At 39.0% G+C, this 22732-nt stretch overlaps 2 protein-coding genes across 14 annotated transcripts in view; one reads left to right on the top strand and one right to left on the bottom strand.

Annotated features, from left to right (window-relative positions):
• LOC129778866 (ADP-ribosylhydrolase ARH3-like) overlaps positions 1 to 18483 on the top strand; it is a 58024-nt gene extending 39541 nt beyond the window's left edge. The window contains exons 3-5 of one of the 5 annotated variants that reach the window (XR_008743511.1): positions 7787 to 8147; positions 8211 to 8495; positions 18251 to 18483. Coding sequence is in view for 1 of the 5 variants with exons in the window: in XM_055786016.1 (XP_055641991.1) it covers positions 18251 to 18445 (195 nt within the window). In the remaining 4 variants the exon portion in view is untranslated. Of the gene's footprint in view, positions 1 to 7786; positions 8496 to 18250 lie in introns of all 5 variants that reach the window. The other 4 variants (XR_008743512.1, XR_008743510.1, XM_055786016.1 and 1 more) reach the window with 4 other exon arrangements.
• LOC129778865 (1-phosphatidylinositol 4,5-bisphosphate phosphodiesterase epsilon-1-like) overlaps positions 14732 to 22732 on the bottom strand; it is a 45285-nt gene continuing 37284 nt past the window's right edge. For 8 of the 9 annotated variants that reach the window (XM_055786010.1, XM_055786012.1, XM_055786014.1 and 5 more), the window contains one exon: positions 14734 to 22688. In XM_055786010.1, the coding sequence (XP_055641985.1) occupies positions 20191 to 22688 (2498 nt within the window). In that variant the 3' untranslated portion in view covers positions 14734 to 20190. Of the gene's footprint in view, positions 22689 to 22732 lie in introns of all 9 variants that reach the window. The other variant, XM_055786015.1, reaches the window with a different exon arrangement.

Raw genomic sequence — 22732 nt, 5'->3', positions numbered from 1 at the left:
CTTTTCGGCAACTGAACGGTTGACAGGGTGGTCAGGCTAATCGGTTTCCCCAACAATCCCCGACCCGTATTGCTGGACATCCCTTCCAGCTGTACCATCATTCAGCACCTCAAGCACTGCCAGTCCTGTAACCGGTCTCTGTAGCACGCCATTTACCGTCTGAACATCCGCGCTCCGAATTCTGCCGTCCTTTCCCTCGTAGACCTTCACAACCCTACCTCGTACCCAAGTATTGCGCGATTCTTTGTCGACCAGCAACACCAAATCTCCTGGTTGAACCGTTCACTATTGGTGAACGTTCCTGCCATTGACCTGTTGATGTTCGCAATTTCCTCTCGTAACTCCCTGCTTGCACCAATGAAATTTGTGCCCTGGTCGCTGCAGATCTCCTTCGGTGCACCTCGCCAGGCTATAAACCGTCGAATGGATAGCTTGCATGCTTCTGTTGACAAGCTACCGACTGATTCCCAGTGCACGGCACGAACAGTCAAACAGGTAATCCTGATCGTATCGGAAAAGGACCACAGTAGTCCACGCCGATAAAGGTGAAGGCACGAACGTAAGGGGTTACCCTGACTTCTGGAAGTGGGGCCATCCTAGGACCGGTGGACCGGTAGGCACCACACCACCGGCACTGCTTCGCAACTCTTCGAATTGATGTCCGTAGGCAGGATACATGGAATTTCTGTCGCATCTCGTTGAGTACCGTTTGACCATTCCCGTGAGCATATCGCCGATGATACCATCCAACAAGCAGCTCCGTGAAACGGTGGTTCTTAGGCAGAATCACCGGGAATTTCGCATCATATGCGGTATGCGAAGCGTTGCTCAGTCGCCCATCTACTCTCAATACGCCATTGGCATCGATAAACGGAGACAGCTTCCGAAGTGGACTACATTTCTTCAATTTTCTACGCTCGTGTGGCTGCAACTGCTCGTTTCTCCGTAGGATTGCAAGCTCGTCAGGATAAGCTTCTGCTTGCACCCACCGCCATACTGTCAACTCAGCTTCCAAAATTTCCTGTCGAGAAAGTACTGGGGAACAGGGTATTTCTGCAACGTATTTCTTCTTTATTATTGCGCTGAAACGCCGAACATAACCAATGGCTCTTAATAAACGCTCGAGTTTGGAGAATCTCCTGTAATCAACTGTAGTATCCACTGGCGCCCGATGGTGCTGGCTTGCAACGTAGACTAGACGCAGTTCTTCTACTGTTTCAGATGTCGGTAGATCTTGATTTGGCCACTCTGATTTATCTGCGTAAAGATACTCCGGGCCACAGAACCAGCGACTGTCCCTCTGGAAGTTGGGCCCTTTCCCCACTTAGTAGCCTCATCTGCTACATTAAGACGTGTGGGAACCCATCTCTACTCGTCCAAGCTTGTTTCGTCCAGGATTTCGGATACTCGGAAAGCGACAAACTTACGGTACTTCCGTTGATCTGATCTTATCCATGAAAGAACCTAGAGTCGCTCCAAATGACTCGTCGGTAGATCGGCAGCGTGTGACTTTCCTGAACGGACTTCATCATCCGAGCGCCAATAACCGCTGCCTGGAGTTCCAGCCGGGGTACGGACATAGGCTTCAGTGGAAGCACCTTGGTTTTAGCTGCAACGAGTGAGCATCGAACATGGCCATGGTCCACCATCCGGAAATAGGCGACTCAGGCGTAGGCCGCTTCGCTTGTGTCTACGAAGACATGTACTTCAAGGCTCTGCAAACTGCTGGAACTGTAACCCGGGAAATAACACCTTGGTATTCCGATTCGACTCAAACTGTGAAGAACTTTTACCCAGCGTCGCCAAGTGTCATGAAGTTCTCCCGGGATTGCTTCATCCCAGCCTATACCGATTCGCCATATATCCTGGATCAGACACTTCCCATGAATCACGAATGCAGCTACCATTCCAAGAGGATCGAAAATACTCATAACCACCCGTAAAACTTGGCGTTTAGTCGGTGCACTCGTTCCATTGATCAGCAATTGGACATCTTCCCGAAATTTGACTGCGAAAGTGAATGTGTCTTCCTTCGGCATCCACACCATTCCTAGTACCTTTTCAGTACTCGTTCCTTTGTCAGCCATGAAATTTTTCGTGATCTGCTGGCTTGAGTACCCGACCCATCGAGTGACCAATTCCGAATTCGACAGCCAGTTCCGTATTTCAAAACCGGCTTCAGCGTGAACTTTTTTCACCTCAAGCGCTAGCTCCACGGCCTCTTCGTCCGTGTCTAAGCTGTCGAGGTAATCATCCACGTAGTGCTTTTCAATGATAGCTGCAGCCGCTTTTGGGAACTGATGTTTCCACTCCTCGGCGTTTTTGTTCTTGACGTAATGAGCCGAACATGGCGAACACGTCGATCCAAAGGTCGCAACGTCCATGACGTACTCTTGAGCTGGCTTTCCTGGTTCATCTCGCCACAGGAATCGCTGCGCCTGCCGATCTTTACGCCGAATCTGTATCTGGTGAAACATCTCTTTGGTGTCTCCTGCAATGGCAATCTGTCGTTGTCGGAAGCGATGTAGCACCACTGCACTATGGTCCAGGAGGTGCATTTAAGTGGAAATTAGCATCTAGAGCTCGACAGTGATTCTCTAGACAAAAACTGTCTTCGACAAGTTGTTACAAATAATAGAGCGCTCATTTTTATGTTATCAAAAATAGGGTGACCAAAATTTACGATGAAATAAAAAATCTAACTTTCTTATCTTTATAGATAGAGGTAAACATAGTTCGACAATATTGTAGCTCTGGTTAATTTAAGTAACTTTGTGGAACAATATTTCTTTCTATCTCTTCAAATAACCGATATAATGCTTTTTCTCTAGGTTGAGTTAGGGTTACCATGAAAAAGAAGGTTTTTTTTCTCTAACTTTTATATGTAAAATTCTACATCAAAACTGTCTTCGAATGATCTTTAGAGCTTTCCAATCCACGCATTTTACGGTGCATAACTTGTATGTATCTTAATGCTACTCAAAGTTATTGATGTTTTTTCCCCGATAACACGATCTCTTCATTTGCTTGTCGTTCTTTTTGGGGCAAACATAATAAAAATTATTAATAGCATTTTAAAGAGCACATTTGACTCTGCATAAAGTGAAACTTTCAAAAGAGTGTTATTTTTTGTATTTGAGTAAATTAAATTTGAAATTATGAGTTTTTGCATATAAATGAACAAGTTGCAATTTTTAAATGCATATAGTAAGCGTAGACTTTAAAGCAGCATCACTTCAGTTCAGTCTTATAGCCACTCAACATGGAGGTTCAAAGAAGACACATTGTTGATTTTCTTTTTCGGTGGACGAAATATAGAAGACGTTATACAATTATTACGAGAAAAATGCCAAGATATATGTGTTTTGAGTGCCAGAAAGTGCCTGAAATGCCAAATGCTGAGCCAAAGGATGAAGCGCCTATTTTTGATAACATAAAAATGAGCGGTCTATTATATGTAACAACTTTGTCGAAGACAGTTTTTGTCTAGAGAATCACTGTCGAGCTCTAGATGCTAATTTCCACTTAAATTCACCTCCTGGACCATAGTGCACTGTTAGCGAAGTCAGCAGATCCGGGCCCTTCAGCAGCATAGAGTTGAATGAAACTTCCTCTACCTTGGCCGCGGCATCCCAGATGACTCGTATCTTCTCCAGTTTATTGGGGTTCAACACTATTCCAATGGTAAATACCACACCCGTCTAGGGTCACTGTTGACCGACTCTTCTCTCGACAATTTGTGTGCGTAACCCTTATGCTGATAGTCGACTATCTGCTGGTTAATATAAGTATACAGTTTCGGATTCTTCGCCAGCCTTCGCTCGAGGCGTCTCAACCGCTGCTCTGCCATATCCCGACTGTCGGGGAATTCAACGTAGTCGTGCTTCCAAAGCAGACCCGTCTGAAATCTTCCAGTTGAAGTTCGGATGGTGGTTTCGCTCAAAATCTCTCGAGCACGACGATCATCCTCTCCTTCTATCTCTGGTGCAACGGCAACGCATATACTCTCAACGGAGAAGAATTCTTTTACTGTATCGTGCAACTCTTGATCGGGCGACCGAGCACAGATGTGAAGATGTCGCTGCTCAAGCGTGCCCTTGAAGCCTTCCACGGTTCCAAAAATTGCCCAACCAAGCCTTGTTTTAGTGGCAACATGTTCGTATTTCTTTCCTTCTCTTTTCTTCAAAGTGACCAGCAAACTGGCATTGTCCACTCGCATAAGGATTCGAGGAACTGCGCTGTCATATCTGGCTACTGGTAGACCTTTCAAGTACTCATACTTTTCTGCTAACTCTGGATATCACAGGGACTGCGGTGGGAGATCAAGCTTCTCCACTGTACGTACGTCGTTCAAAGCATGTTGTCTATCGTTGTTTACACCAGCGATTTGTAATTGAATTGACTGTGACTTCGTTTCGGTTCGTTTTATGCCACTGGTCCACTGTAGACAAAGCGGTTCAGCCTCGCCTGTAACACCAAGCTCTTTCGCAAGCTCCTGCTCGACCAATGTAAAGGATGATCCATCATCGAGGAACGCTAACGTAGTCATTGACGAGTCTTTTCCATAAATGGTGACTGGGAACACAAGAAGTTTGCGGAATACTCAACCGTTGTGATTCTTGCACTAATCTATCAACAACTACCGGCGAGGTTATTGGATACGAATAGCTGGAAACACTCAACCCTTGTTGATTTGACAATGAACGTGAAGAAATCACTGATGCCGTGAACGTACCAACGGGATTCCGAACGTTATCAACGGTGGACTGAGACGAGGTATACATTTGGATTGATGGAATGTAAGCAGAATTCAAACTATGGACCTCACGTGAGAGGACTGGCGGATACCTGCCAGTATTTAAATCATTCACACACTGTGTGGTGGAACCTACTATACTACTACCAACTATACAATCATGTGGTAAGAAATTATTCATAGTACTCGACTGCGGTTGGTTCACCATCGGAAGCGGTACATTCGGAGGGAACCTACCTATCTGTTGTGTCTTACTACTAATTGTAATTGGCATTGATGCACCACTGGCTGGAGCGGCGCTGGAAGCTGGATACCACTCTAACTGCTGCAGACTTCGCTTATGTTGCTGCTGTTGAACACCACTCAGCTGTTGATGGTGCACTGGACGGTAAAACTCCTGAATGCCGGATGCTGACGCAAGTGAGATGACCATACTCACTGCCGGTAGCAAGTCTTGCTGACGGGATGTAACTGGTGAGATCTCCATACCATAGCACCACTCGATACTACGCCGTTGTGCGTATTGGAGGTTAACGATGCAGCAGGAATTTGATTGGTAAAACAATCAACCGCAGAAGAGCTAGCTACTTGGCCGTCATCCTGGTTCGGGGCAAACGTTCGTTTGGGTAACGTTCCAGTGAATGACGTGGTTCCGGTGGGAGTTTCATCGTTTCCGATACCGGCGACCATGGTCAATTTTTCTTGCTTATTTACCCTTCCTTGAACTGTGCTCCGAACGCTACGGACACTACGGTTGCTCCGTCCACTTCGGTCATCATTGTCTTCGTCAAGTCCCGCTTGCAGAATCTCGTACTTCTTCTCGATTAACTGTTTTTCCAAATCCAGCTTATCCTGCAACCCCTTCTCTCGCATAGCCTTCTCCTCGGCTAGCCGTTGGAGTTCGCGCTCTCGCTTAGCACGAGTACTCGAAGAGGACGATTTTCCGGACTTCGATCTAGGCGGTGGAGGTGGAGTGGTACATTTTGAACAGACGAAGTACTCATTCTCAACACCTTTATCCACGCCAGCACACGAAAAGTGAATCCACATCGAACAGACATCGCACTGGACCATCCACTGGTCTGCAGTGTTCGGTCGCGTGCACATGATGCAATCCCGTGCATCTACTTCGTCTTCGGTTACCTGTCGCAGCAAGCTTTTCCTCCTATTCGCCAAAGACATTGCCATTATGTACTTCAACTAGCCGATGTCTTTGAACAATAAATCGCTCGTCGAGTTTGAGGTTAAATTCGCTTATAAATGATAAAGATTGTTGCGACCCAGTCGTGACCACAAGCGCTTCGGAACTCTTTTAAGCAAACTCGTTTTTACGTTGGAGAATGCTTTAAGCTAGAATTTTATTTGACTTATATTATAATATTATGTTTTATCGAGTGTAAACTTACATTTATAGTCCTTTTTATGTATTTCGCTATCTGTGTCGGACTTTTGTGCAACGTTTAATAACAATATCTGTTTCAATGTAAATACATGTTATTTTTCATGATTGTGTAATTCAATGTTGTGTATACTTACAGTTAATTAAATTCTTTAATTTAGATTATGTTTCAATTGTAAATTATTGTAAATTCTCTGTTAAGCTTCCACGTTTGTACTACCTATCAATCCTTCTGTTGTTTTGTGATTGTTTACTTTTCTATCTGTCCCTATTGGTCTATTTCTATTGATTGTGTGAATGTGACAATTGTCAACTGCCCTTCAGAAGTTTCCTTTTCAGCAACTGAACGGTTGACAAGGTGGACAAACTAATCGGTTTCCCCAACAAAAGGGTTTGACTAGTAGAATACGGTTATTTAGGTAAAATGTGAATCCAAGATGGCTGCTACTACAAAATAGCGGACTACATATTTTCTCAAAACCTCATTAATATGGGTATCAAATGAAAGAACTTGACTAGTAGAACACGGTTATTTATGAAAAATGCAAATCCAAGATGGCTGCCACTACAATATTATGCCAAAACCCCGTTAATATGGGTATCAAATGAAAGGGATTCACTAGTAGAACACAGTTATTCATGAAAAATTCAAAATCCAAGATGGTTTCAACTACAAAATGACGAACGGGATATTTTCTCAAAACTAAAGTGATCAGATGGTCAAAGGTCTAACGCGGGACACAAAAAACAAAACGTTATGTATATACGTTATGTGAAAATAAACCATAGTTTAGCGAGTCTCATTTATTCGTGAAACACTTAACATGTGTCCTTGCAATTAAACCTGATCTGTATTATTTCTTTCTGAGTATCGTCACTACAAAATGACGAACGAGATATTTTCTCAAAACTAAACTGATCAGATGGTCAAAGGTCTAACGCGGGACACAAAAAACAAAACGTTATGTATATACGTTATGTGAAAATAAACCATAGTTTAGCGAGTCTCATTTATTCGTGAAACACTTAATATGTGTCCTTGCAATTAAACCTGATCTGTATTATTTCTTTCTGAGTATCGTCATTCAGTTGTGATTTTTCGGTGGTTTAGATTTTGTTAAAGTGATCAGATGGTCAATGGTCTAACGCGGGACACAAAAAACAAAACGTTATGTATATACGCTATGTGAAAATAAACCATAGTTTAGCGAGTCTCATTTATTCGTGAAACACTTAACATGTGTCCTTGCAATTAAACCTGATCTGTATTATTTCTTTCTAAGTATCGTCATTCAGTTGTGATTTTTCGGTGGTTTAGATTTTGTTTACGCCTGAAATCACTGGAGCATTAAAGCCTGGCAAGCACGATTCAAATTCAACAATTCTCTTCAAATTACCGAATGGAATGCTCGAAAATTTCAATCCATTTTTCATCCAATTTAGTGTTAACGTTTGCATTAAAAAATGGACTATTTTCGGATGGCGGTGAAAAAAAACTACAAAAAATAATTTAATGGAACAAATTTTCCTTAAATATTACTTTCATTAAGCCTACAACAAAAATTATTCAAGGTTGTTGATAAGCAGCAGCAGCACTGTCAAGCAACTTCATGATTTTTTCATACTATCAGCTTCACCCCACAGCAAAGGAGTTGGATACCTGAGACACTTTATGTCCGCCAGACATAGCCGATCTGGTATTTACAATATCCTCTTTCTGTCGCTCCTTAAGCCGGGAGATAGAAACAACCGGCCAAACGGTGAAGGAGAATCTGGCCAAAATGGACATTTTTATGCGGAAGCGTCATACGAGACTGGCAGTATCTGAGCAGCAGGCAATCAACCAAAAGGAGTAGCTTCAAGTGCTGGTGAAAAATTTCTTTCCGGCGAAAGAAGTGAAAAACTTCTTTTCGTCCTCATAATGGAAGACAAGACGTGCTTGATGCTAGAATTCAACGAATGGCCGGGGACCGGGTACTTTACGTTCCCCAGGTAAGCGATGACGTCGAATATATCATCCACATCAAGTTCTCGAAGAAGGTCTTTCTCTGACAGACGAGAAGGGAATGTCCAACCGCTCTTCTTTCGAGTCATATGGTGAACGGGGAACGAGTACGAAGTGCTTGCCGAAACTTGCGAAGCTGATGTGGTCTTTATACCGAAACGGGGATCAGCCCATTATGCCAAAAGATCACTGGAGAATGGATAATGGATTGACTGGAGATAAACATTGTCGCGTAGACCGCCAACCTTCCCAACATACCCCAGCTGCGGCCTATAGAAAACTTTTAAGCGAATGGCCAAAATGAAGAGATAGCTGACTACCAAAGCCACGGAAAGGTAAAAGAACATGTCGACATACATCTTTTCATCAGCCATGATTGAGGTTCCGGCCAACATTTACTTCATCAAAAAACCCTGCCTCTTCCTGTCCATGATACACTAGTTCTTCCGGCTTACATAACACGTTAAGCGTTGACCGAGCTAGAGGACCAAAGATGAACTTTTCGTTTGACTCACGTTGGTCCCTGCGGATCAATAGGGGACTTTTATAAAAATCATTATAAATCTTTATAAAAATCTTAAAAATAAATCTTTATAAAAATCAATTTTCCGATTTTGTTGCTGTCGTTTCCTGTTGACACTCTCTAAACAAAAAGTCCACTGTCGGTGCGATGAAACCAGCTCAACGTATTAATCGTTGAATGCATTGGAAGCGCTCTTGAACAGTCTGACAAACAAAAGTTTTATTTTGAGGTTTCTGAGTTTCGTGCAGGGCCCAACTTGCGAAAAAATTATTAAATAACGATCAAACTAAGTTTGTAACTAACTTTTACATGATATAGCAATGTTTGTTTTCAATTGAAGACGAATTGATAACAATAACACAAGCCAAATTCATATGATATGGGTTTTACAAAAAACTGCAGTACAAACCATCCATACTATCTATATAAATAAAAATGCATGGCAAAATCTGTTGGTAAGCGGAAACCCGAAGAAGGGATGGTTCGATTTTAGCCTCCTGTATTTTGTTGTATTCGTCTCTTTCCGTAGATCAATATAGTGGAGAGAAAATTTTTTCGGAATGTTCGAAAATTACATCATAACAAGCGTTGTTAGTCCATTTGATGTATGCGCTATCGACATTGATCTTGGTTCGTAAGTGGAAATGGATTTTCAGGCGAAATAACGCATTTCCATCTTATATATCTATATAAATAAAAATGGAAGGCCAAATGTGTTGGTAAGCGCAAAACCCAAGGAAGGAATGGTTCAATTTGAGTCATCTATATTTCGTTGTATTCGTCTCTTCCCATAGATCAATAATTCAAATTTTTAAACCCTCTTAAAGCCAAAAAGAAGAAGAAGAAGAATAATTCAAATCGGAAAATTCAGAAGATTGAATTCTCATATGTTCTACGGTTAGCAAAGCGTTGTTAGTCCATTTGATGTTGGCGCTAACGAAATTGATTTTCGTTCGAAATGGAAAAGGATTTTCAGACGGAATAACGCATTCCTATATCTTCTATCTATATAAACAAAAATGGAAGGCCAAATGTGTTGGTGTGCCCTAAACCCGAGGAAGGAATGGTCCGATTTGAGCTATCTTTATTTGGTAATATTCTATGTATCAAACATGTATTCTATGCAAGGGAGAAACATGTTATTTCCAAATGCTTGAAGAATCTTGAACGAGAATTGTGTCTGAAAATAATTTTATATTATAAGGACAAAGTACTAGATTTATAGTAAAAGGAAATTGTAAAGGGTCAGAGGGTAATCAAGCAAATGAAACCAAATTAAGCATACGAAGGTTTTAGAATGCAATAAATGTTTCTATGGTGGTAAGACACTCCACCTCCCTCTCTAAGGGGAAGCTGCCATATAAATGAAAGACAAATTTATGCGTAACTCGAAAACTAATCAAGCAAATGGAGCCAAATTTGGCATGCGAAGATTTTAGGGGACACGAAACGTTTTTATGGTGAATAGACACTCCTCCCGTCTCTCTGAGGGGGGGGGGTCTGCCATACAAATGAAGCATACTTTTCTGCATAATTCAAGAGCTAATCGAGCAAACGGAACCAAATTTGGCATGTGGAGATTTTAGGGGCAAGAAACATCTCTAATGTGGTTCAACACTCTTCCCACCTTTGTAAGGGGGGCTGCCATATAGATGAAACACAAATTTCTGCATAACTCGAGATCGATTCAAGCAAATGGAACCAAATTTGCCATATGGAGGTTTTAGGGAGCAATAAATGTTTTTATGGTGGTTTTGCACTCCTTTCCCCTCTCTGAAGAAGGGGGGAGGGTGCTGAACAACTCAAGAGCTAATCAAACAAATGGAATCAAACTTAGCACATAGAGGTTTTAGCGATCGATTAACGTTTCTATGGTAGTTCGACATATTGACAAGCGTTGTTAGCACATTTGATGTTTGCGGTAACGAAATTGATCTTCGTTCGAAAGTGGAAATGGGTTTTAATGTAATAAAATGCACTCCCATATCGTCTTCTAGCTATATAAATAAAAATGGATCGCCGAATGTGTTGATAAGATCAAAACTCGAGAAAGGAATTGTCCGATTTAGGGCTCTCTTCATTCTATCATATTTTTTGTATCAAACATTTATGCCATGTAATGGAGAAACGTGTTATTTGCAAGTGAATTAAAAATCTTGCACGAGAATTGTGTCTGAAAATAATCTGATATTATAATGTTGAGTTTTGGTAGAAGTACTGAAATTTTATAGTAAAAATAATTTTAAAGGGTAGATAAGAAGATCAATCAACGAACAGTTCTGCGATTGGACCCATGAACGTGTGCTTAGTAAGAAAAGGTGGATGTGATAACGAAAAATAAATTTTGGGCGGGACGAAGTTTGCCGGGTTAGCTAGTAAATTAATAAAAAGTATAGTATTAACTGTATAATATTATGATTTAATTTTATTATTTTTCTACATATTCTATAGTTACATTTAGGTGCCTATTCTATCAAATTCTTTCTAAAAATCCTATCCAATTTGAACGAGGAAAGTGTCACCCATATCTGTTTGACGGAGCGACGAAAGTGTTAAGAAAATCAACATGATCAAATTGTAATACTGAAGTATATTGATATCGCGGGACATTTGCGTTCCTTTTGCCAAATGCCGGACGTTTCGCGGGACGTAATCCTACGCGGGACATTTTGTTGAAATGCGGGACTGTCCACCGCAACGCGGAACATCTGGTCAGTTTACTCAAAACCCTATTATTTATGCAAATCCAAGACGGCTGCCAAAACCAAATGGCGGGCTACATATTTTCTCAAATCCCGATTAATATGGGTATCAAATGAAAGGGCTTGAATAGTAGATCACAGCAGATCATGAAAAATCAAAATCCAAGATGGCCGCAATCACAAAATAGCAAATTACTTTATTAAACGGTTTTATTTAGCTTGAACTGTTTGTATGTCAGTAGCAATTTATAAAACACCTTCATCTCTGCTGTCATTTTAAAACTGCTTATCTTGAAAAATCCAATTTGGCCGCCGCTACAAAATAGCTGATTCCATATCATCTCAAAAAAAAAAAGATGATTGAGATATGTGTATTTTTCGCTCCAACAAGATTTTTGAAATCCACTGTCGGTGCGATGAAACTGATAATTTTAAAGGGTAGATAAGAAGATCAATCAACGAACAGTTCTGCGATTGGACCCATGAACGTGTGCTTAGTAAGAAAAGGTGGATGTGATAACGAAAAATAAATTTTGGGCGGGACGAAGTTTGCCGGGTTAGCTAGTAAATTAATAAAAAGTATAGTATTAACTGTATAATATTATGATTTAATTTTATTATTTTTCTACATATTCTATAGTTACATTTAGGTGCCTATTCTATCAAATTCTTTCTAAAAATCCTATCCAATTTGAACGAGGAAAGTGTCACCCATATCTGTTTGACGGAGCGACGAAAGTGTTAAGAAAATCAACATGATCAAATTGTAATACTGAAGTATATTGATATCGCGGGACATTTGCGTTCCTTTTGCCAAATGCCGGACGTTTCGCGGGACGTAATCCTACGCGGGACATTTTGTTGAAATGCGGGACTGTCCACCGCAACGCGGAACATCTGGTCAGTTTACTCAAAACCCTATTATTTATGCAAATCCAAGACGGCTGCCAAAACCAAATGGCGGGCTACATATTTTCTCAAATCCCGATTAATATGGGTATCAAATGAAAGGGCTTGAATAGTAGATCACAGCAGATCATGAAAAATCAAAATCCAAGATGGCCGCAATCACAAAATAGCAAATTACTTTATTAAACGGTTTTATTTAGCTTGAACTGTTTGTATGTCAGTAGCAATTTATAAAACACCTTCATCTCTGCTGTCATTTTAAAACTGCTTATCTTGAAAAATCCAATTTGGCCGCCGCTACAAAATAGCTGATTCCATATCATCTCAAAAAAAAAAAGATGATTGAGATATGTGTATTTTTCGCTCCAACAAGATTTTTGAAATCCACTGTCGGTGCGATGAAACCAGCTCAACGTATTAATCGTTGAATGCATTGGAAGCGCTCTTGAACAGTCTGACAAACAAAAGTTTTATTTTGAGGTTTTTGAGTTTCGTGCAGGGCCCAACTTGCGAAAAAATTATTAAATAACGATCAAACTAAGTTTGTAACTAACTTTTACATGATATAGCAATGTTTGTTTTCAATTGAAGACGAATTGATAACAATAACACAAGCCAAATTCATATGATATGGGTTTTACAAAAAACTGCAGTACAAACCATCCATACTATCTATATAAATAAAAATGCATGGCAAAATCTGTTGGTAAGCGGAAACCCGAAGAAGGGATGGTTCGATTTTAGCCTCCTGTATTTTGTTGTATTCGTCTCTTTCCGTAGATCAATATAGTGGAGAGAAAAAATTTTCGGAATGTTCGAAAATTACATCATAACAAGCGTTGTTAGTCCATTTGATGTATGCGCTATCGACATTGATCTTGGTTCGTAAGTGGAAATGGATTTTCAGGCGAAATAACGCATTTCCATCTTATATATCTATATAAATAAAAATGGAAGGCCAAATGTGTTGGTAAGCGCAAAACCCAAGGAAGGAATGGTTCAATTTGAGTCATCTATATTTCGTTGTATTCGTCTCTTCCCATAGATCAATAATTCAAATTTTTAAACCCTCTTAAAGCCAAAAAGAAGAAGAAGAAGAATAATTCAAATCGGAAAATTCAGAAGATTGAATTCTCATATGTTCTACGGTTAGCAAAGCGTTGTTAGTCCATTTGATGTTGGCGCTAACGAAATTGATTTTCGTTCGAAATGGAAAAGGATTTTCAGACGGAATAACGCATTCCTATATCTTCTATCTATATAAACAAAAATGGAAGGCCAAATGTGTTGGTGTGCCCTAAACCCGAGGAAGGAATGGTCCGATTTGAGCTATCTTTATTTGGTAATATTCTATGTATCAAACATGTATTCTATGCAAGGGAGAAACATGTTATTTCCAAATGCTTGAAGAATCTTGAACGAGAATTGTGTCTGAAAATAATTTTATATTATAAGGACAAAGTACTAGATTTATAGTAAAAGGAAATTGTAAAGGGTCAGAGGGTAATCAAGCAAATGAAACCAAATTAAGCATACGAAGGTTTTAGAATGCAATAAATGTTTCTATGGTGGTAAGACACTCCACCTCCCTCTCTAAGGGGAAGCTGCCATATAAATGAAAGACAAATTTATGCGTAACTCGAAAACTAATCAAGCAAATGGAGCCAAATTTGGCATGCGAAGATTTTAGGGGACACGAAACGTTTTTATGGTGAATAGACACTCCTCCCGTCTCTCTGAGGGGGGGGGTCTGCCATACAAATGAAGCATATTTTTCAAGAGCTAATCGAGCAAACGGAACCAAATTTGGCATGTGGAGATTTTAGGGGCAAGAAACATCTCTAATGTGGTTCAACACTCTTCCCACCTTTGTAAGGGGGGCTGCCATATAGATGAAACACAAATTTCTGCATAACTCGAGATCGATTCAAGCAAATGGAACCAAATTTGCCATATGGAGGTTTTAGGGAGCAATAAATGTTTTTATGGTGGTTTTGCACTCCTTTCCCCTCTCTAAAGAAGGGGGGAGGGTGCTGAACAACTCAAGAGCTAATCAAACAAATGGAATCAAACTTAGCACATAGAGGTTTTAGCGATCGATTAACGTTTCTATGGTAGTTCGACATATTGACAAGCGTTGTTAGCACATTTGATGTTTGCGGTAACGAAATTGATCTTCGTTCGAAAGTGGAAATGGGTTTTAATGTAATAAAATGCACTCCCATATCGTCTTCTAGCTATATAAATAAAAATGGATCGCCGAATGTGTTGATAAGATCAAAACTCGAGAAAGGAATTGTCCGATTTAGGGCTCTCTTCATTCTATCATATTTTTTGTATCAAACATTTATGCCATGTAATGGAGAAACGTGTTATTTGCAAGTGAATTAAAAATCTTGCACGATAATTGTGTCTGAAAATAATCTGATATTATAATGTTGAGTTTTGGTAGAAGTACTGAAATTTTATAGTAAAAATAATTTTAAAGGGTAGATAAGAAGATCAATCAACGAACAGTTCTGCGATTGGACCCATGAACGTGTGCTTAGTAAGAAAAGGTGGATGTGATAACGAAAAATAAATTTTGGGCGGGACGAAGTTTGCCGGGTTAGCTAGTAAATTAATAAAAAGTATAGTATTAACTGTATAATATTATGATTTAATTTTATTATTTTTCTACATATTCTATAGTTACATTTAGGTGCCTATTCTATCAAATTCTTTCTAAAAATCCTATCCAATTTGAACGAGGAAAGTGTCACCCATATCTGTTTGACGGAGCGACGAAAGTGTTAAGAAAATCAACATGATCAAATTGTAATACTGAAGTATATGTGGTCTCCAAAAGTTCATACTTATCAAAATTTTCCATTGAGCCATTTTTGCGAAAAATTTTGAAAGCAGAGGATTTATTGAAATAAGCATCCGAGCACTTTTTGTCCCACCAAGGAGCACCAGGGCGTCGGCGAAGTTTTGCACCAGGGAAACGTTTCGTTTGAGCTTGAATGGCAGTGTGGTAAATCAAACTAGCAATGAAATCATATTCTTCGAGAGGTGGAAGTTCAGGAGTCGAATTGATGCTCTCTGATATAATACTAGCAAATTTCTCCCAGTCAATATTATGGGTAAGATCGTATACAACTTCGACCAATTTCTGGGGACACATCTCATTGGCAATAGAAATAATGATTGGTAAGTGATCGCTACCGTGAGGATCTTGGATTACTTCCCACATACGAGATATGTGTATCAAACGAACGAATTTTACTTGGAGGAACACTATGTCTTTCTGCAATCCACTCAATATCGGTATCAAATGAAATTATTTGACTGATAGAATACTGTACGATGATTTTATTGTAGAGAAATATTTTGATGAAACAGATAATGTGCTAAAAACTAAAGAATAAAATAAGTAAAAAAAACTTTTTAAGTTAAACGGTTTAATTGTGATTAAACATAACAATGTACTAAAAGCTAGAAAATAATTAGGCAAGTAGCAGTTAGCAGTTATCACACCTCTCCTTCATTAGTCTAGGGCATTGATAGGACTAAAATAAAATCGTGGGGCACGTTGGATTTCCATTATCCACAATTAGCGACATCGTCATATGTCCCACAAGTTTTTTCTCCGTGCATAGCAACATCGTCTCATAAGAGACATGTGACGTATGTCAATTTTGAAAGAGAGTAATAGGGAACTTTATGTTCTGCTGGACAAGCCAAGGGTAAAAAACACCCTTGAGAAACAGGAACAATCCGGGACATCCAACCCGATCCCGCTCTTGCTGCGGCCCAGCTTTCGGTCATGCTCTGCCAGCATCCTCGTTCATACATTTAACTTCAGTATTGAATTGTTTTTTTTTCAAATGTATTCAAAGACTCGTGTCAATGAAGCGCCACACAGTCTGATAAGTGAATTGATCTTTTTACATGTGCTTTGCTCTTCGCTCACAAATACTATTACCCCATTTTTACACGTGGGTTTACCTATACTACTACAATGGCTAGCTTCCACCTTCACCTTAACAGTAATCTATTTGTGTTCACGGGGAATCCAGCTTTTGTGTCGGCTAACAGCCATTCAAGTATTCATCCTTCTGTGACATCGAGAACGGTTGCTTCTCCAGGACGTGGTTCAGAATACTTTCCCAAGACCTTCTCGCGCAGTGTTGAATACGGAATTCCGTGCGTTCGAAAGGGACATCCGGTTCTCGCCATTTTCACAGCGTCTGCTATTTTCGATCTATCCTATTGCATGTGTTTCTGACCGGCGTTTGTTTTACTCATCGCAATATAGCAAATGAAATCTGTTGGGTGAAATAAAAAAACAAGTAGGAATATGGGTGTTCTTGTTCCAGCTATGTTTATTTTGGTGATAACCGGTCGAATTTGCAATGAAAAGATGTGAAAAAACTAAATCAATGCAGCGTACCTGTATCGTTCAGTTTTTATTACTTTCCTGAGATTTTCAATCGTTCACACTTGGTAAATTGATAACAACTGTGGACAATGCTCATAGCCACTTGCTAAGGACAACAACAAAAATGGCGGATGACAGGTCGACGAACGATACTAGCTGAAATTTATATCGTTAAGCTTAACTAATAGTACTAACATAGCTAGTGTGAAAAACAGTATTTTATGTCAAGTGGGTGGAATTATGCACTGGCTGATATAAGGGAGCTTCAAGGTACTTATTATCATTGTACGAGTAACAATATCTATTTCTTTCCTCTAACTTGCCATTTTGATAAAAACAAAATTAAACATCAATAAATAACGTAAACCAACACTGCCCAAGCAATGTTTAAGTGTTGACACCAATCACTGATGAAAAAAAGTACGCTAATTCGTAAAGAAACTTACTTACAATACTAATTTGTTCGGAGAAATTTAAGGGTACACTCAATTTTGCGATGCCTAGAATAGAGATTGTTTTCAAGTCTTAGGAATAAATAATTAGCAGAAAACTTTTCTCGGAATTTACACCTGATATTTACATTCATTGAAAACTTATTTGGGTAGATTTAAGATGAACCAGGTCGACGTACGGTTGCTTCGAAACGTATCTGTATGGGAAACGATGACAGTAGAGAAGAGGTTAGCACCGATGACATATGTTGTGGAAGAACGATTTAAAAAAGTCCCGTAGAAGTCGCAGGAGATAAATCAGGAGAAATCGTATAAACATCGCTGGATCAGATTCATGCTTTATAGTTAATTTGTAGAAATGACACATAAGTACTTCACGAAGGTTCGTCTCACAGAACGAGCAAACAACCCATCAACAGTTTCATATTTCCGCGCAGAGCTCTGAAAGGATTAGAATCATGTTTCCAGACCGACAGACCGTTGACCTTGTTAACCAGAATAGATATGCGAAAACTTTCTGTTCTAGAAAACAGACATTTTTCACATATATATTCTGGTTGATCTTGTTGTCTGCCGGCTAGGAAAATGCTCTCGAAGCTCTGTGTGTAAACATGTCTGTTTTCTTCAACATGAAGTTTTCACATGTCTATTCTGGTTGGTTCAATTCAATTCTTTGTTTTTAAGAGGCTTTAAAATTTGCAGTTCATTCGCCTCTAATGTTCTGGTTGAGCTTGTATATGCTTGTATATGAGCTTCTTGGTTGAATATATGAAATTCATGTAAACTCCTATTGTTCTAAACATGCTTATCTTTATTTACACGTCATTCAGTATTCTTCTTGTTTATATAAGCCACCAGAGCTGCACCCCAAATTCAGGATGCCATTCGTGGGTGCCTAATCTCACCATAAGTGTAATCTTAGCAGGACTCTGAAGCGATTTCCTTGACTTATCGTGTACAAACACAAATAATATACAATCTAACTCATCCAGTTAAAACTTGGTAGAGGCAAGAGATGCGAACGTTCTATTTTTTCCTCATAGCTTCACTGACAAACTATCTCTTTTTTTTCAACTTTCAGTCTCCGCAGCTTTCATTCCGTTCCACGCTTGAGTATGCGATTTCATTAGGAGGAGATACCGACACGATTGCAAGCATGGCAAGTTCCATCTGCGGGGCATATTTCGGTGATGCAATTATTTCGAAAAATCTTATCAAACATTGTGAGGATGCAGACAATATGATAATCCTAGCGGATAGATTGTTTGATTTGTAGATAAAACTATATATGAATAGATTGCAGTTTGTTTAGAACGTTTTGGGTTTCAATTCGGGATGACATAATTCTACTCAAGAAGGGTAGGTGATAGAAAAATTATTCGGAATTTGCAGTTTGATTGATTGATTTGAATTTTGTTTTGTTGTATTTATGTCAATTCAATGTCACTTATTTTCATATTCGAAAAATCTATCCAGTAGCGTAACTAGTCGATCATAATTCTCCGCCTCTAAAATTCATTATTCATTTTCATTGTAAAGGGTTTTCCTTTTGCTTTTGGGTTGGATGTGAATGATTGATGTAAAAATAGTGTTTATTAAAAGTTGTTTCTGTATCAGTGATGAATGTAATTTTTTCAACAAACTTCATTTCGTGAAAAGGTTTTGGTACATATTCTGCTCAATAGTTGTTCCAACGATTTTGCATAATAAAAAATAAAACATTTTATAAAAACTCCTAATATTAACTTGGATTTTGTTACAATGTGTATATAGGGTCATCTTTTGCATTCTTTTGTTCATTCTTCCATACGTCTTTATGCTTTTTATCTCTAGAAATTTAAGTTGTTTTTTTTACATTTCTAAATCGATAAATTTTCGTACAAATCTCAGATTGACACTTATGTAAACATCAATAATAAACTATTATTTTGTGATTTACTCCTTTTTTTCGTTTTGCTATTGTAAGAATGAATGGTTGCTGCTATGTAGTCACCGGATGAATTGAAGCGATTTTTTTGTAAATATTCTGTTCTGAACTGGAATAATACTATTACACTGCTTTGTAGGTGATTTGAATAACAACAATTCTTGTAGTGGTAACATATTCGTTTTGTCGGACAAAACAAAAATATCGTGTCATTTCAACGATTGTTTGGTTTTGTAAAGAATGCTTGATAGATTGTATAACAGATATGATCGTATTCAATTATTTCATCTTTTGATCCGGGTGAATCTAACTTTAAAATCCTGATTCCAGATGAGATTGTGTAGCGAATGTACTAATTTATATTGTATATGAAAGATTTCTTATTCTTTTACAACTGTACAGTAAATAAATATGAACGAAAGGTTAATCCGATCTTACCATGTTTATAATTATTTATAATTAGTTATCACATAGTTTTCTGTTGTAGTTCATTAGTGTTTTACCAAACGTGAATATTAAACAGGGTTTGTATCTATCACCATGGGATTCTTTAACTCGCACATTTTACCACTGAATGTTCCGTACCGTACGGTACGAAATTTCGTAAACGAGTATCGAATTATGTAACAATACTTGTGCTTAAGAATTTGGATGTGGATTTGTTTAGTTGAATTATTAAGCATAAATATGTTTATAGTGCAAATGTGTTCTTAAAAACAAAACAAGGCTATTTTACATGCGCACACTTTAAACTCATTATCCCACCAAAAATTTTAATAAATTCAGAGAACGAATATTTTAAAACTGATGCCACTGTAGAAGAATATACAAACTTATTTTGATAAATCAGGGGATATTTTATTGTCTGTATGAAAAATGATTCAATATTTGAAGGTTGTTCCCCAACCAAATCATACTTGAATCTGTTTTCGCAAAATGATCGAATAATATCAAAAGTATATTTACTTGAAAATGAAAATGGATATCAGTTTCAAGATAGTCTCTCAAATGCCGCTTAAATTATCAAACTAAATACTGAACTAAGCCTTTTTCCATAGATCTAGTTTGTTGTCTTAAACCGTAGCCTGTGGGAATTACGATTTCCACGATTTGAGCTTTTTGATCGACATTCGCTTAAAGCGTGACATGGTTGATAATATGTCACTTTCTTTAGCTTCTTCGTCGCTGAGTGTTTCGCCTTCAGAGTGAACCTCTCGACGATTTCCGGATTTCGATGTCGCGTTACTGCTGCTACTAGTGCTTGAAAACGATGTATCCTTTTCTGAATTGAATTTGTGCCTCCCATCGTAGCTGTTGCTTGATGCACTAGTACCAGATACTGATTGAAAATGTTTTGATTTGGCACCATGTGACGATGAATCAGATGAACGACATTTTATCCTTGATGTTGTTGGATCGCTAAGTGCAACCTGAATTGGCGATTTCGAAGCCATTGAATGGACAGAAGTTGACGAAGATGATGACCCACGGCTGATGCTGAAACCGCGACTTATTTTTTCGATTGGAAGTATTGTTCTACGGATCGTTGATGGTGTGAGTTGATTACGTTCATGTATAACGAATCTACCAATCGATTTCCAGTTCGCTTGTGTCGTATAGACGTTTTCATCATCCATAAGGATTCGCTGCATTGTATCATTGCTTTTGTTACTGTAATTTAGTTCTTCGACTAACACGAAATTGTTAGGATTATCAATACGGCGAGCTTTTAATAATGCTTGTGCCAGTACGTCTTGTGCAGTTGATTTCATAGGTACACGAAGTATGGCGTATGGTATGTCATGCGATACATTGAATACACATACGAGAAAATTATCAACATTCTCAAGAGCAAGAAGATCATCGGCAGATGTTGCTGCTTCTTGTCCAGCAGTGGTTTCACTACCACCTGTGGTAGTGGCTATTGAAGCTCGTCTCGCGTCTGCTGTTCTACGAATGGAAGTAACCCATGCGCGGCTACTCGGATCATTCCCAATCCTTTTCAAAATGAATCGACCATCACCTTTCCAGCTAGCTTGAGCTTGTAGTGGTTTTTCAGTCATGTCCAAAACACGCTGTGTTGGTGGATGTCTCTTATCCTTTTTCTCCCAACCTGTGTAGACCTCCTCAATCAAAATATAATTAGATATATCCATTCTTGTTTTATGCATTTTTTGTAACACCATCATGAGTACATCTTTCGTTGTGCATTCTTGGGTAATTTTGAGAATCGTGAATGGATTGTTCGGAACTGCGTCATATATGGTGCAGAAGAATGTCTTCCGTTTTAAAAGAGGAACTTTATTTTCTAAAAGTGGTTCAACGTCATCAAATAAATCCTTTTTGTTGGCTAATCGTGTTTGTTGAAGATATTGTTCATCTATCTCACCATACGATCTATCCAAGCCTTCTTCTTCAACTTTCGTGTAAACGAACAACGAGGCCATGTTCAAAGGCTGGTTTGTTGGAGAACGCAGGCGCACGTGCCGATATCCAGGTCGGAAACATTTCAGCGATATTACTCTTTGAGCAACAACAACTGATTCCGATTCATAAATAGTGAATTTTAGGAATGCTAAATCATGAAACATGATTTTGAAGAAGAATGTTTCGTTCCACACCGGATTGAATAAGTTATTCTTAATTGGCTTCGTTCTTCGTCTGCCGCAATCAATTGGAATTCCTAATAGCTCGATCTCTACGTGAATTGTTGAACCCTGTGTCACTTGATTTAAATACTGCCCAGAAACTATATTTATCACTAGTTGCGTCACATGCAATCCGTCAAATTCTTTCTCCAAAGGGTTGAATCTTCTATACATTAAATGGGATCTATTCCAAAGAACATCCGGCTTACGTACGTATCCACAGCTGTTGTTTTCTTCGAACATCGCTTTGTTGATGTGCATAGGCATATCTTCCGTTTGGTAATTCAAAGCAACCATTTGAAATCCAAATGACCAGAAGAACACGGGATTGAAATTCGATGAGTCTATTCTTAGACCAGCTGGATAAGTTCGCATAAGCTGTGTTTCAGTATGGGCAATAAGCCCAAGAGGATCTTTTCGACAAAGTTTCTTTGCACTAGCTTCGTTCAACGACGAACATTGAAAGCACGGATGGTTTGCATTGGGCATGGTTCGGGTACGTATAGATTGTGGCAAATGACTTTCGCTTCCACTGATACTGGAAGTATCGAAGCTCAAAGAGAGATTATCTGATAAGTGGCTAGAAGACGGTAGGCTCAACGTGTCACCTGAACTGTTTTTCAGAATACTTCCAACAGTTACAACACTACCGCTAGGTTTGAGCTGTTGTCTGGGGTTGGCACGCATTGAATTGTGGGGACTATACGGATTGAGGCCGCGATATTTAATTGCTTGGACGTAAATAACTAGATCCGATAATTCACGGGCTATCTGATTGCTACGCTTTCGGGATCGATCATCCTGTTGGTGAAAAAGTTGTTGTTGCTGTAATTGTATGTGATGCTGTTCGAGTCGTTGCCTAGTCGGTGTCGAGATATTCGCATGAGACAAACTATGTCTAGATTTATCCTCTATTGATCCCCAGGTTCCATGATATGTTTTTTCTAAAAATATTGTTATTTTGTTAAGTTATGTGTAATTCATTGTT

The sequence above is a fragment of the Toxorhynchites rutilus genome, chromosome 3 (assembly GCF_029784135.1).
Source record: "Toxorhynchites rutilus septentrionalis strain SRP chromosome 3, ASM2978413v1, whole genome shotgun sequence".
Lineage (NCBI taxonomy): Eukaryota > Metazoa > Arthropoda > Insecta > Diptera > Culicidae > Toxorhynchites > Toxorhynchites rutilus.
This window is presented reverse-complemented; position numbering and strand designations above follow the sequence as displayed.